This window comes from Zalophus californianus, chromosome 8 (assembly GCF_009762305.2).
Source record: "Zalophus californianus isolate mZalCal1 chromosome 8, mZalCal1.pri.v2, whole genome shotgun sequence".
Classification (NCBI taxonomy): Eukaryota; Metazoa; Chordata; class Mammalia; order Carnivora; family Otariidae; genus Zalophus; species Zalophus californianus.
In genome coordinates, this window is record NC_045602.1 from 132,460,508 (window position 1) to 132,474,370 (window position 13,863).

Genomic DNA, 13,863 nt, shown 5'->3' on the forward strand with positions numbered 1-13,863 from the left:
CGCACAACAGAGGTAAAAATCAGCCCTTCGAAAGAGATGGGGCTGAAGGGAGAGGCGGGGTAGGCGGTGGCTGTGAAAAAGTGAAATTTCTTCTCCTCCTAAAATCAGCCACCGGAGCGAGAAGAGGGCGCGCTATCTCGGCAGGCTGTCAGCGAGGTGCGGGGGCGGGCTAGGGTGCGCTCGGGGTCCCGGAGGAGGGGAGGGATCGGAAGGGGAAGCGGGTCGGGCAAGGTGGGCGGTAGAGGAGGGGAGGGGTGCAAGCACGTTCATGGGTGTCTGCCCGCGGGTGGCCGCAGCCCGGCACTGGGGCCCGCGCGGCTCCTCCACTTCGGGGGGCGGGGGTCTCCCACCCCTCCGCGGTCGTTCTTCTCTTCCCTGTACCTCCTCCTCCTCCTTCCCTACCTCCCGCCCCTCCTCCTCCCTCTCCCCCTCTTCTGCCGGCCCCGGGAAGAGGCAGGGCTGGAGCCCTGAGCAGCCGCCGCTCCTCCTCCTGGCAGGCTGGCTGATGAGTCAGCTGACGGCGGCGCTCCAGCCTCGCCTCGCGGCGCTGCGCTGCGCTCTCCACGCTCCCCCAGAGTGGCTGCCAGCCGGCCGCCCACTTTCAGGGGTTTGGGGGACAAAGTGATGTGCGCCTTCTAAAGCCGCGCCGAGCCGCAGCCGAAGCAGCTTCTCCTTTTCAACTTTCTCCCCGCACGTCTTCTCCTGACCCTGCCCTTAACCCGCCCCAAAGCCACTTCGGGTGCGGGCGCTCGGGTGAGGGGGGTCACCGGCTGTCCGGGATGGCTTCCAATTTTAATGACATAGTGAAACAAGGGTACGTGAGGATCCGGAGCAGACGCCTAGGGGTAAGTCTGATCGTTTTTTTTTTTTTTTCCCTGTTCGTGCGTTCAATTGTCTTCATCCTTCGCCAGCATCCCTGGAGGCTGGCAGGAGATTGCCCGGCCGCGCACTGGTGAATTGTACTGTGGCTTTCTCAGCCGAAATCCACAATCGCTTGCGGCTGCCCCTGTAAGGCCGGGTCTAGGTATGTAATGGATCTATCTTTATCTCTCGGATGACTTGGCTTTCTGATGGTGGCCGCGTGTTCGGCTTCAGTAGCCACTGGAGCCCATCGACTGGAAATAAATATTTCTCGGTAGCCAAGGGAGTTGGAGCTGAGAAAGCCGGCTGGGGGTGCTGAGCCTGCAGGGTGCCCCCGGTGCCCCTTTTCCCACTCGCCGCCAACTTAACTTTTCCAGAGGATGGGAGGCTAGCTGAGGAAGAGGGCAGGCGCTCTCGGTGTGAACAAGGTCAGTGACCCCCTGACCCCAGGGAGACATTGCTGCCAAGCGGAAGGTCTGTTTGGGCATCGAATCCTGGACAGTGACCCACCTCTGTCCCAGGTGTTGGCTAAGGCGGTGTGGGCTGGCCTCTGGCCAGGCCAACTTGGGGCGGATATCCGAATCTGAATTTTCTCTGCTCCTTATCCCGGGTGGTGAATTTCTGTTGCTGGAATGCACATTGGAAACCCACTGGAAGATTATTTAGGGTGGAACATAATACCTGGCACAGAGCAGGTGCTCCCTAAATATGAACCACGAGAAAGAATGAATGAGTCTGAGGGTACTTGTAGGGGACAGATGTTGGCATAGGGATGGCTCCTCTCTTTTGACCTCTTTCCCTTTGCTATTCATTGATAGGACTTCAGAGAGAACTCATTCAGCTTCTCTTTGAGATGGAGTGATGGTGAAGGAATTCTCCAGAGAGGGGGACGATACTGGAATGATTTTTTCCCCAGATTCCAACCTACCTCATTTCTCTTTGCCTTGTGTCACATATTGTTGCTGTTTTTGTTTGTTGGGTGTGTTTGGATATTGGGGTTGGGGGGGCAGAAAGTTTAGTAATGTCTGAAATAATATCAGCAATGGTGTGCAATGACCACACTGGGAGTATAGTTACAGTGATAAACTTAATGTCTTTCCCCACAAATAACATGTCATTGGCACCTTTCTCTTCCTTGGTCTTTGTACTTTTTTATGTGCTAGATAATTTTACTGAAAATTGAAAAGAAATTTCACAGTGGTAACCAGCTAGGGAGGATGAGAGGAAACATCTGTAATTATTAGAAACTCTTGCCTGGTTTGTTTTGACCCTTTGCTTGCTTGCTTTCTTTTTTTCCCTGCTGGTTACCATGTTTTAGCAATTATGTCCCGTGTTATTGTGAATATATACATATATAATTAGGAAGAACTGTAACAGAACTAACCAATCCCTATCAGCCCTGTGAAAGTTTCTTTGATCTTTTCCGCCATGCACATACTCTTCTCATCAGCAGGAGTAACTATTGTTAGGGTACTTAACCTAGTGACTCCCATGCAAAGGGCAAGAAGTAATAGGAGCTTTATGTTTTTGAGAACCTTAAGGGCCAGCTGAGTTGTTACAATTTTAAAGGGAGCATTAAAAACACCATTCTAATTTTAGATTTACTCCATCATGTCAATTGAGGAAATTGATAAGAGAAATCCATTCTGTGTTAGGGAGCATTCCAATAGGAAGAAGACATGCATTATTAATGCACAAAATGTGAATTATTCATAAGGATTGGAGTGTATGCCAAATTGTGACACTTGGTGATTTATTTGAAAGACTAGTTACCATAACTTTCTAGTTTATGGTAATGAAGATTATTTTTCTATATATTTACAGCTGACATAATATGGTCCTATATGTGTGCCAATGTTTACAGACAGGTATTTGAAGCAGAAGGAAAGGAAATTTAGTTTAGTTTGTATTCATTTTATATTGTACATATTGTATATTGGATGCCAGCGAGCAGTCTACTTTCTCAGGATTTATTCATCTTGTCTGCGTTACTACTCAAGCGGATTTTAGAATATCTATAGAATGATGGTTATTGCTCATGGAGAGAAGGGTCAAAGACATAATCAGTAAAATCTGGTCTTCTTTAGTAATACTGGTTTTATCACCAGTTAATTTTTTAAAAGTCTTCTTACGATGCGATTGATTTATATAAATGAAAGAGGCTGATTACATAGTTGTCAGAAAACACTGCAAACTGAAGTTTTCATGGAGGTCCCAAGTGATAAGGAGGAATGGCTTCAGGGAATGGTATAGACCCTCTGTCCAAAGTAAGAAGTGTTAGTGGTATTAACCCAGGCTGCGTAGAGCCTAGAACAGCATGTGCCTTGTGTAAGTTTCAGCCCAGGCTCTGGCATCACTTCTGTTCAAAGTAGGCACTCATACATGCAGGTTGAACTACAGGGTGATGTGTGACTTCGCAGTTCATAAGCCTCTTGAGGAACTAATATGACATAGTTGTTTTATTAATGGAATCCAGACAAATGTCTGTGGATTAGAACCATGTTTGGGGGAGTTTATAATTAAACAAGAAAACAACATTTCATGGTAAGCAGCTGTTGTGCCAAGGAATGCTCCCTCAGATTTGGAAAAGGAGGAAAGAGCCAATTCTGCTTCTATTACTCATGAGCTCCATGACCTTGACCTCTCTTGGCCTCAGTTTTCTAATCTGTACAATGAACACTATTTCATGATGTTGGAAGTATTGACTAAGATAATATCTGTGAAAACGTAATGAAAGCATAACATTGATTCTGATTGCATTATTTGTTTGGTATAATCAAAGGTGAGTTAGGATTGGTGGAAGAATATGGGGATTATAGATATCTTTCTGTCCAGAAGTGTCCAATGGCATAAGTGGCTTTTCAGATCTAGATGTTTTCATTGAGTGAAGTTTTTACAAATTCTATACATTTAAGTGATTTTACAGTGGGACATGAGACATTTTAAGACTAGCTCCATTCACATGAATCAAAGATAAATGGTCACTTTTAGTTGAGATCCTATATAGTTCAAGCAATTAAGCAATCATTTTCCATACAGACTTACTCTTTTCTGTAAACATCAAAAGGATTAATGAAATTCAACTCCTTTAACTCAAAATCTCGGTACCTTTACATCTGCCTTCTCCAGCTTGAGCTCCAGTGGTTCATAGAGGTCTCAAGCTGCATCCTGGTTTGTTCAGAAATGTCTGTGCCACAATTTGGGGGACTCGGGGAGGGAGGAAAGGAAGCAATTGTCTCCAATTATCTCGCTAATCCACAAAAGGCACTAAAAATGTTTTCTTAGAGGGATGGTGAATCAGGCGATTTGCACATCATTAACCTGACTGAGTGTATGGCTTAGATGGTGTCATATAACTGTCCTCACTTGGTTTCTTCCTTTGCAACAAAGAGAATTTCCTATCAATAATTGCCCTGCATGCCTCGGAGTTTAAATTCAGAGCTACTCACTTAATCTACATGCAGTCTCTCGATTACTCGCGTTTAAATCACATCATGATGCTCTTGTACATCAAGGGCCTCTTCTCCAGTCTAGCCTGCATCCTCATCTGGACGACTAAGAGTCTCAAACTTAATGCATCCAAAACCCTTGATTGTTTCTTCCAAACCAGCTTCTCCTGGAGTCTGCATCTTGGCCACTAGAGGTCCCAATATTTTAATTGCCCTGGTACAAATTAATCAAGCAAGCAAAAAAAAAAAAAAAATAGCAAACAAACCTCTGTTGCATTTCTGTCTGCTCTTCTCTCTCTCCCACAACCAATCCATCACAAGATCCTATGGGCTCTATCTTTGAAATATATCTACAATCTGTCTTTCATACTATCTGCCACTACCATCCTGACCCAAGTCCCCATCATCTCCTCCCTATAATATTAAAAAATACCTCCTAATTTGTCCCCCTGGCTGTTCAAACCACCAATGCCTTTCCATGCAATTCAGGGGAAGAGACTTAGATGGGCTCAGAGCCTCTGCTGACTCAGAACCTTTTCTCTTGCTGTTCCCTCTGCTATTCCCTCCAGTATTTCTTCCCAGCTGGCTCCCTCGTCTCCTTCAGTCTTTCTTCAAATGCCACCTGCTCACTGAGGCCTTCCAGATACTTAGTTTTATTTCTTGCCTCCTCCTCCTCCCCCATATCTTCTATTTCTCCTCCCCCGTATCCCTTCCATTTCTTCTCTCTAGACTTACCATCCCCTCACATACTGGTCTGTTTATTTTACATGTTGATTGCCTGTATCCCCCAAATAGCACATGAGGCTCCATGGGGGCTGTGACTTCTCTTTTAGTTATAGCTGAACCCCAGTGCTGGAACAGTGCCCAGCACTTCATCAACAGTCTTCTTGATGAAGACTTCTTGAATGAATGAATGGATGCATCATTGTGAACTGGTTTAAGAGCATACACTCTGACATGAGACTGTTAAAATCCCAGGTCACCGACTGGTTATGTGGCTTTTTTGGTGAGTTCCTTAACATTTGTAAGTGTCGGTCTTCTGTAAAAATAAAGAGACTCATAGTACCCACCTAATGTATGATCCTCATAAAGGGCCCCACACAATGCTTGACACATTGGAAACTTAATTAATGTTTATTACTGCCATTTCTCACTACCACGTCTGTTAGGGATGATGATGCTTAGGTGGCTATTATGTTTACTGCTTCTACTGCAATAACTCTCATTCTCAAAGAACTTGCTGTTTAGTTAGGAAAACAAACTTAATACACATGCAGTAATTAATATATAAGCGCAAATATTGCTTGACAATAATGCTAGGTCTAGAAAGAATATTTGCCTTTGCAAGATTTTTCATGACCCTGGGATAAATGACAAAGATGGTCAGAGACAAAGAAACTCATCTCCATGAAACTTCGGTTTGAATGAACGCATCAGACTAGGAGGTATTTCTGTTAATTTGGGGGTCTTTCTCTTGGGTGGTAGAGAATGGATTTGAAAAAATGGGTTAGTTAATGGCCCGATTTTAGGCAGAAATATTTTCTCACTCCTTTGTTTCCCTGTTTGACCTGACAAAGCAGCTATAATATTCCCTTTAGGGTTTCAGGATCCATAGATGTTCCACTGTTTTTATGGCACCTCAACAAAGTTATAGTCATAACATCAAAATTCAACCATTCAGTAAGATACATGGAGCACTGTTGTTCATCCTCAAGAGAAAGAGGCTTTGGAGATAACTTTGCAGTGGTGAAACTGATGATCACCTAGACTGAATACACATGCCTGTGTCAAGACCACTCAGCGTTTTCTGCCCCCACATAAATCGACTTCTCCACTTTCTATGTCAGAAGGGCTTTTCAGCTGGTATTTTAGTCATCTTTATTTGATGGCCTGTGTGGATGTTATGATTAATTGTGCATGAAGCCCAGGTTTTAATCATCCTCCCCAAAACCAACTTAAGCAAAGAATGGCCAATTTAGTGATTTTGTGTGTAGACATAAGCCAAATTACCGATGGGATGATTTTCCCCACATCTGCCATATTTTGCCCCACGTCTGCTATATTTTTTTAGTCATATTCATTCATTGACTAGAAATATTTATTTCTTAAGCAGCATTGTAATTTTCATGAGAAATCATTATCTTGGGTATTTTAAGAATTTAGTTTTCATTTGAGCTATATTTGCTTTCATTTGTTTATCATTCATCAAATATTTATTGAGTGCATACTAGTATAGGATCAGGGTAAACCACCTTAAATAAGACAGGTCCAGTCACTGCCCTCAAGGGATTGACAGTCTGTTGTTGGACTTGTATTGTTAACATGAGATTAATATATTCCCTATATTTAAGGGGGAAATTAGTCTGAGTAACAGATAAAATATTGAAGTGCAAAGATCTCTGCAGAAATCTCCTTGTTCCGTTCTTGTGAAATGAGGAAGGTCAAATTTGATTTTCCTCTTAACTCCAGGAATTTGATGCCAGTTGGATGGAAATTAAGCCTTTGGAGATTCTAAACCAGGAAGAGATTATGATGCCTCCCTCCTGCAACCCCTGTTCCTTTGAAATTCAAAATGAAATTGTGAGTTTAGAAATGCCACAGATATGTGTGAATGTTGAAGTTTTAAAATAGCTTCTTTCTAGGATGCAGATGGCTAAATTTTGAATAAGTATCTGGAATCTGATCTTTGCCAAGCAGTTGGGGGGCTTTCTTTATTTTACTAGCAGTAAAATAAGTCTCTCTTCATGCCATGGTTCCCAGAGAACATAAGTGTTAGCTTGTGTGTATTATGTTCTTGAGTGAAATCCTTTAAGTAGGCTCTGGGGGTAGAATGCAGGTGACCCCTCTGGGGTGATGCTTTATAGCTTTTATCAGATTCTTGTAGAGGTTTGGACCACCCTGCCCCCAGGCCTCTCACCTCCCACCCCCTACAACTTCCAAAAGATTAAGAACCACTGTCTCATTTTTTAAATGATTTTTAAAAAATTTTTAGATAATACTAGAGTCACATGCAGTTATAAGAAATAATGCAGAGAGATCTCTCATACCCAGTTTCTCCCAATGGTAATATTCTTCAAGTATATAGTACAGTATTGCAACCAAGATACTGACATTGATACAATCAAGAGACAGAACATTCCGTCACCACAGGGTCCTTCCTGTTGTTCTTTTACAGCTTCCCCTCCTGCTCCCCCTCCTATAGTCCTAAAGCCCTGACAACCACTAATCTGTTTTCCATTTCTATAATTTTATCATTTTGAGAATATTATATAAATGGAACCATATGGTGTGTAACCTTTTGGGATTTGGGTTTTCTTTTTTTCCCTTTTTTTTTAACTAAGCATAATTCTCTGGAATTGTCATGATTGTTGTGGGTATCATGGTTCATTCCTTCTTTGACTGTTAAATAGTGTCCCATGGAATGGATGGACCATAGTTTGCTTAGCCATTCATCTATTGAAGGACATTTAGGGTGATTTCCATTTTGGGTCTGTTACAGAGAAAGCAGATATAAATGTTTGTGTACAGATCTTTGAAGGAATATAGGTTTTCATACCTCTAGGTAAATGCCCAGGAGTGCCACTGTTGGATGGTACTGGTATTTGCATGTCTAGTTTTTTAAAGAAACTACCCAACTGCTTTTCACAGTGTTTGTACCGTTTTATCCTCACACCGGCAACATATGATCCAGTTTATCTGTGTCCATGCCAGCATTTCATGTTGTCACCAGGTTGTGGTGTCCTCACTATTTTTTATTTTAGACATTCTGACATATGTGTGGTGATAGCTCATTGTGGTTTTGATTTACAATTTCGTATTGGGTAGCGATGTTGAGCATCTTTTCATGTCTTATTTGCCATCTGGACATACATTTTGATAAAATACCTGTTCATGTCTTTTGCCCATTTTCTAATTGGGTTGTCTGTTTTTTGACTGTTGCATTTTGAATGTTCTTTATATATTCTAGATATCAGTCCTTTCAGACATGTGGTTCTCAGATGTTTCCTCTCAGTAGGTAGCTTGTATTTCCTATCTTCTCAACAAGGTCTTTCACAGAACAAGGGTTTTTAAGTGTGATGAAATCCAATTTATTCCTTTTTAGCGTTTGTGGATCATGCTTTTGGTACTAACACTTTGCCCAGCTCAAGATTCTCAATGTTTTTTTCTAGATGTTTTAGGGTATTACCTTTTACCTTTAAGCCCATGATCCATTTTGAGTTATTTTTTGTGTAAGTTGAGCTTTTAGGTCTAGATTCATTTTTTGCCTATGGATGGCCAATTACTGGAGCACCCTTTGTGGAAAGGCTGTCTTTTCTCCATTGAGCATATTCATGTGTTTCTATTCTTAAATCCTTTATTCTGTTCCATTGCTTTGTATGCCCATATATATGTAGCGGTAGGTCTGTATATGTCCATTTGTATAGCTATACAATAACTCTTGAGACAGGGTAGGCTGATTCTTCCCACTTTTTCTTTTTCCAAAATTGTTTTAGATATTCTAGTTCCTTTGCCTTTTGATATGAAATTTAGAATAATTTTGACTGTAGCTACCACAAATCTTGCTGGGATACTCTTTTCCTCCCTCCTTCCCTCCCTCCTTTCCTTTTTTTCTTCCTTCTTTTCTTCCTTCCTTTCCTTCATAACTGAATTGATGCATTATTTTTTCTGTGGTGGAAATAGCATATACTTGAGACTGAAACTTTAGCTTGGATCTCAACTTGACCACTTACTGACTCTATGGCTTTGAGGAAATTGCCTATTCTTTCTGAAATTTTGCTTCATCATGTACAAAAGTGAGGAGAGTAATGTACTTCTCATAAGAGATAAGTATATCAAACTCTTAATCCTATGCCTGACTCGTAGTTGTAGGAACTTAATGAATGGTGATAATGTTGATTTTTATTTTTTTATTGTTGAAAGATTGAGGTGATATTTGTTGTTCATTGTCTGTAAGAAAAATAAGCTGCTAAAACTTAATTCACTCATCTCAGCAGAAGACTCATGGCTTTGGTAATGAAAAACAGAAGGCATTTAATTTTCCTCTTGTTGTTAACTTTAGTAATACATTTTTATAATATGGGACTTATTTAGGAGCCACTCATGAAACACTGTATTCGAAAATATAGAGTTAAATATATTGGCCCAAATAGCAGGCCTTTGATTAAAAGACTGATCACAGTATTTTTGCCTATTAACTCTAGTAGTGGCCCCCAAATGTGGGAATTATATAACTTGAGAGAAAGTAATTATTAGGGAGGTCAGTAACATTGAATCCTAAGAAAAATGCTACTTCTTAATCAACTTGTCTCAAAGAAGTGATGCTCTGAAGTCCTTTTACTTTTTTATTTTATTTATTTTATTTTTATTTTTTAAAGATTTTATTTTATGTAATCTCTGTACCCAACATGGGCTTGAATTTACAACCCTGAGATCAAGAGTCACATGCTTTATCTACTGAGCCAGCCAGGCACTCCCTGAAGGCCTTTTAATAGGGAGAAAATCCTACTTAGATGCAGAGGCTTCAGGTAACAATCTTGTTTTATTGTATTCATTAACTTTATATTGCATTAAATTTTACATTTACCTTCAAGTGATATTGGTTTTCCATTTAAGATAAAAATGTGTAGCTTCCTTTTTAAATAAGCTTATTCAATTTAAAAAGTATAATTATTTAATGGATGACTAACTCATAGTGTAAGCGTACCACAGAGTGGCAAAAAGTAAGAAGGTAGGTGGTGGAGCTCAGTATGGCACAAATCCAGATGGTGGCCTATGCATGACTAAGCTTGGGAGACTCACGACTATTGTACTTCTCTTCTTAAGTAGGTTTGTTTTTATGTTATGTTAATCACCATACATTACATCATTAGTTTTTGATGTAGTGTTCCATGATTCATTGTTTGTGTATAACACCCAGTGCTCCATTCAATACATGCCCTCTTTAATACCCATCACCAGGCTAACCCATCCCCCCACCCCTTCCCCTCTAGAACGCTCAGTTTGTTTCTCAGAGTCCATAGTCTTTATAACCCTTATAGGTAAAACTTATACTGGCCATATGGCTTGATTTTATAGAAATATCTTAAAAATTGGGTCCTAAGAAAAAATATCCCATGTACTCAATACCATCCTCTTAAGAAACTTCCATCTGATATCACCATACTGTATATGTCACTTCTCACCCTAACCCCCCCCCCCACAAATTTATCTCAGATTTGCCCAAACCTTTATTTTGTCCTCTCTTCACTCATGTTTACAATGACTACTTTAGTGGTTAACAGAAAGGAAAAGAAGTCTATCTTATGAATGGACTAACTCAAATTAAATTAAAACACTAGTTTGAGTTCAGAGTTTTTCCTTAATACAAGTTTCTCTGCTTAGGAAAGCAATTAAAGTCTTAAAATGCATTTTATTATCTTAAAGCCACACATTAACTCAATAAAAGAAATTTATTTTAAAAACCTTCAAGAAATCATACCTCTTTGAATCCCATAGCAAAATTAACTCTTCATATGATGAACAATTTCTTTAGGGCTCCAAGTTTCCATCTGTAAATATGAAGATACTTTGGCTAATTTGCAAAAGAACCACTTTTTAAGCCCGAGTTATATTCTACCAACATTGGCCCAAATCTACATGTTATGAAACGAGTCTAGTTCTCCAACATCCATGAATTCAGATGGAAAATGTGTGAAGTGAGGTTTGAAAGAAACATTTCCTGGGGAGTTTGCCCTGAGAGGTCTTCATGGGTTTGAATAGATCTCCATTAATGGCTCTCCTTCCCTCTGAATTTCTCCTGCCTGGCCCTCTCTTGGTCTCCAGATTTTAACTTCATAATTCCTGTCTCAGAACAACCTGCCAGGACCACCACATCTTTTTTTTTTAAATTTTTATTGTTATGTTAATCACCATACATTACATCATTAAGGACCACCACATCTAAAAAGTCTTTTCTTCACATCCCTCTAGAACTCTAATTTAAGAGTACGCATAGGATTTTTAGATTTTCTTAACTTTTGTGCCAGATGTTTTTCTTCATGTTTTTGTAGGTTATTTCTTCTCCTACCAGGGTGTAAGTTTTAGGTGGCCAAAGACCTTAGCTACCTTGTTCACTCTGTATCCCCCAGCTCTCTGCCCATAGTAAATGTTCAATATTTGCTGACCAAAAGAACGAGTGATTTTGCTGAAGGTCAGAATAATAGAATGAGATATTCAAATTATATCCCACTTAATTTTGTTGTAGATTTTGTGCTTGAGTGGCCAACTGTTCTGGAATTTCTTGTAATTGCTGTTGGTATGTAACTTGCAAAGTGAGTATCAGGGAATATAGCAATTAATGGTGGAGGTTTAGATTGACCCCCTTAAAATTAAATCTTACTTGGTTTCTTCTTGTGGCAGGTAATATGTATATTTGGTACAGATTTGAAAGTACAAAGTTTATACATGGAACAGTAAGATTTCCTTTCAACTTCATTCCCAGGAATCTAGTTCCCAGAAGCAACCACTATGAATATTCCAGAATAGTCTATGTATAGCTAGTTCTGTGTGGGCATGTGTGTGTGCACATGTGTGCAATATATAATTACATACTTTTCTGTGGTGTGGTTTTCTTGAGTAATATATTATGCTTTTCAATAATTAGGATTCCAGTGTATAAATAAATTCTGTACATTTCTTTGATTATTCATTCTTCTTTCCTTCCCTCCTTTTATCTGTTATTAAAGATGGGCATGAAGTAGGTGTTTTTGTGCCCATTTTACAGATCACAAGACTGAGTGCCTGAGAGGGTAAGTTTTTGTCCAAGTCACATAGCTGGTATGCGGCAGAACCTGAGTTTGAATCCAAACTGCATGTCTGTTGTGGAACATTTGAGTAATTCTTTTTCTTCTCTGTGACAAGCAGTGTCACAGATGATCTCTTCTCTCACCCAGTGGTGAGCTTACTGATAAATGAATGCCTAGAAGTGGGGCACAGTGTCCAAAGCGTATTTACACGTAAAGTTTTATCGAGGTTGCCCTGCCATCTGTGAGAACGTCTGGTTCCTCTCATCTTGCAAAAGTATGCTTCGAGAGCCTTTTCAAGGTTTTGCTAGTCCAGCAGGTGAGAGATGGACCCATCTGTATAGATTCTCTCCAGTCTGAGATTGAGTTCTTGGCAATTTTATAATTAGAATCTTTTCAGTTTTGTAGTCTTTTTTCTTTTTAGGGTGACAGTCAACTTAAGAAGTAGTTATTACTAGGATTTAGAAACACAGAAGAGATGATTTACTTTTTAAGAAAAGCACTTCCCTGGGAAATGCTATGCAGAAGTCTTTCACTTAGAAGATACAATAAATCAAATGTTAACTGTGGCTGTGCTTTTAATTTTTATTCTAAAAATAAAATTATAAAATTGAAAATTTGGTTAATATCTATTGGGTAAAAAGATGTTTACTGAATCAAATAAATAAATATTGACAAATACAGCCCATATATATTGATTAATGTGGTTAATATTTTTATTAACCTGGTCAAGTCTTGTAAGATGCTTCAAGGGGGTCTGGCTGGGAGGCGGGATGAGATGCATCTTTTTACTGATAGCTAGATGCAATTTCTGATTATTCCATTTATGTGGTTCCTAGATATTAAGAACTACAAGGCCTTGTTTAATGCGCTATCTTGAGCTTCTCTTAATCTTTTTTTTAAAAAGATTTATTTATTTTATTTTAGAGAGAGAGCATGAATAGGGGGAGGGGCAGAGAGAGAGGGAGACAAGCAGACTCCCCCCTACCCCGAGTGCAGAGCCCGATCCAGGGCTGGATCCCAGGACCCGGAGATCATGACCTGAGCTGAAACCAAGAGTTGGACGCTTCACCAGCTGGGCCACCCAGGCGCCCCAGCTTCTCTTTCCTTCTTTGCTTTTCTCTCTAAACTCCATGCACCAGCTTCTTTCTGTTCCTCACAAGGCAAGCTCTTTGCCATGCAGGTTCTGTTCACTTACTGCTTCCTTTCATCTGTAACGCCCTTCCCTGGTGCCTGGCTCTCACTTCAGTCATCGGCTCAAAAGTCACCTCCCCAGGGAACTGTGGACCATCCAGTTGAAGTGCCCCCCAGCCCCCTCAGGTATTCTTGGTCTCATCTCCTTTCTGTTTTTTAAATTATTTTTTAAATTATTCATTTCTTTATCTCCCATTTTTTCCCCCACTTGCCTCTAAGCATCAAGCGGATAAAATCTTCTCCAGTTTTGTTAATGGCAGAATTCTCTGTGGCTGAAATAATGTCTGGGCACATAGCAGGAGCTCAGCAAACATTTAAGTATGAATGAAACCCTGAAATAACACTTGGCATATTAAATTATGAAGCAGACAGTAACCCTAACATATAATATATGTACGTACTTATAAATCCCAAGAAACTCCAAGAGTTTTGTGGAGTCCCGTTGCGTGATTTTTGCTTGTAGCCGTTTTGCAGGATCCAAACTGTAGTCCTTGGTGCAGGCCAGACATGTGGAGGAGAAGAACCTGGCTGGCATAAAAAAAAGGGCCTTTCTTTTGCCCTTGCCCTGGTGCTGCCTG

At 40.4% G+C, this 13,863-nt stretch overlaps 1 protein-coding gene across 2 annotated transcripts in view; it reads left to right on the forward strand.

The window, feature by feature from the left end:
* The first annotated feature begins 527 nt into the window (after window positions 1–527).
* DOK5 (docking protein 5) overlaps window positions 528–13,863 on the forward strand; it is a 168,965-nt gene continuing 155,629 nt past the window's right edge. Inside the window, exons 1-2 of one of the 2 annotated variants that reach the window (XM_027622492.2) lie at window positions 528–845; window positions 6,780–6,890. In XM_027622492.2, the coding sequence (XP_027478293.1) occupies window positions 780–845; window positions 6,780–6,890 (177 nt within the window). In that variant the 5' untranslated portion in view covers window positions 528–779. The remainder of the gene's footprint in view (window positions 846–6,779; window positions 6,891–13,863) is intronic. The other variant, XM_027622493.2, reaches the window with a different exon arrangement.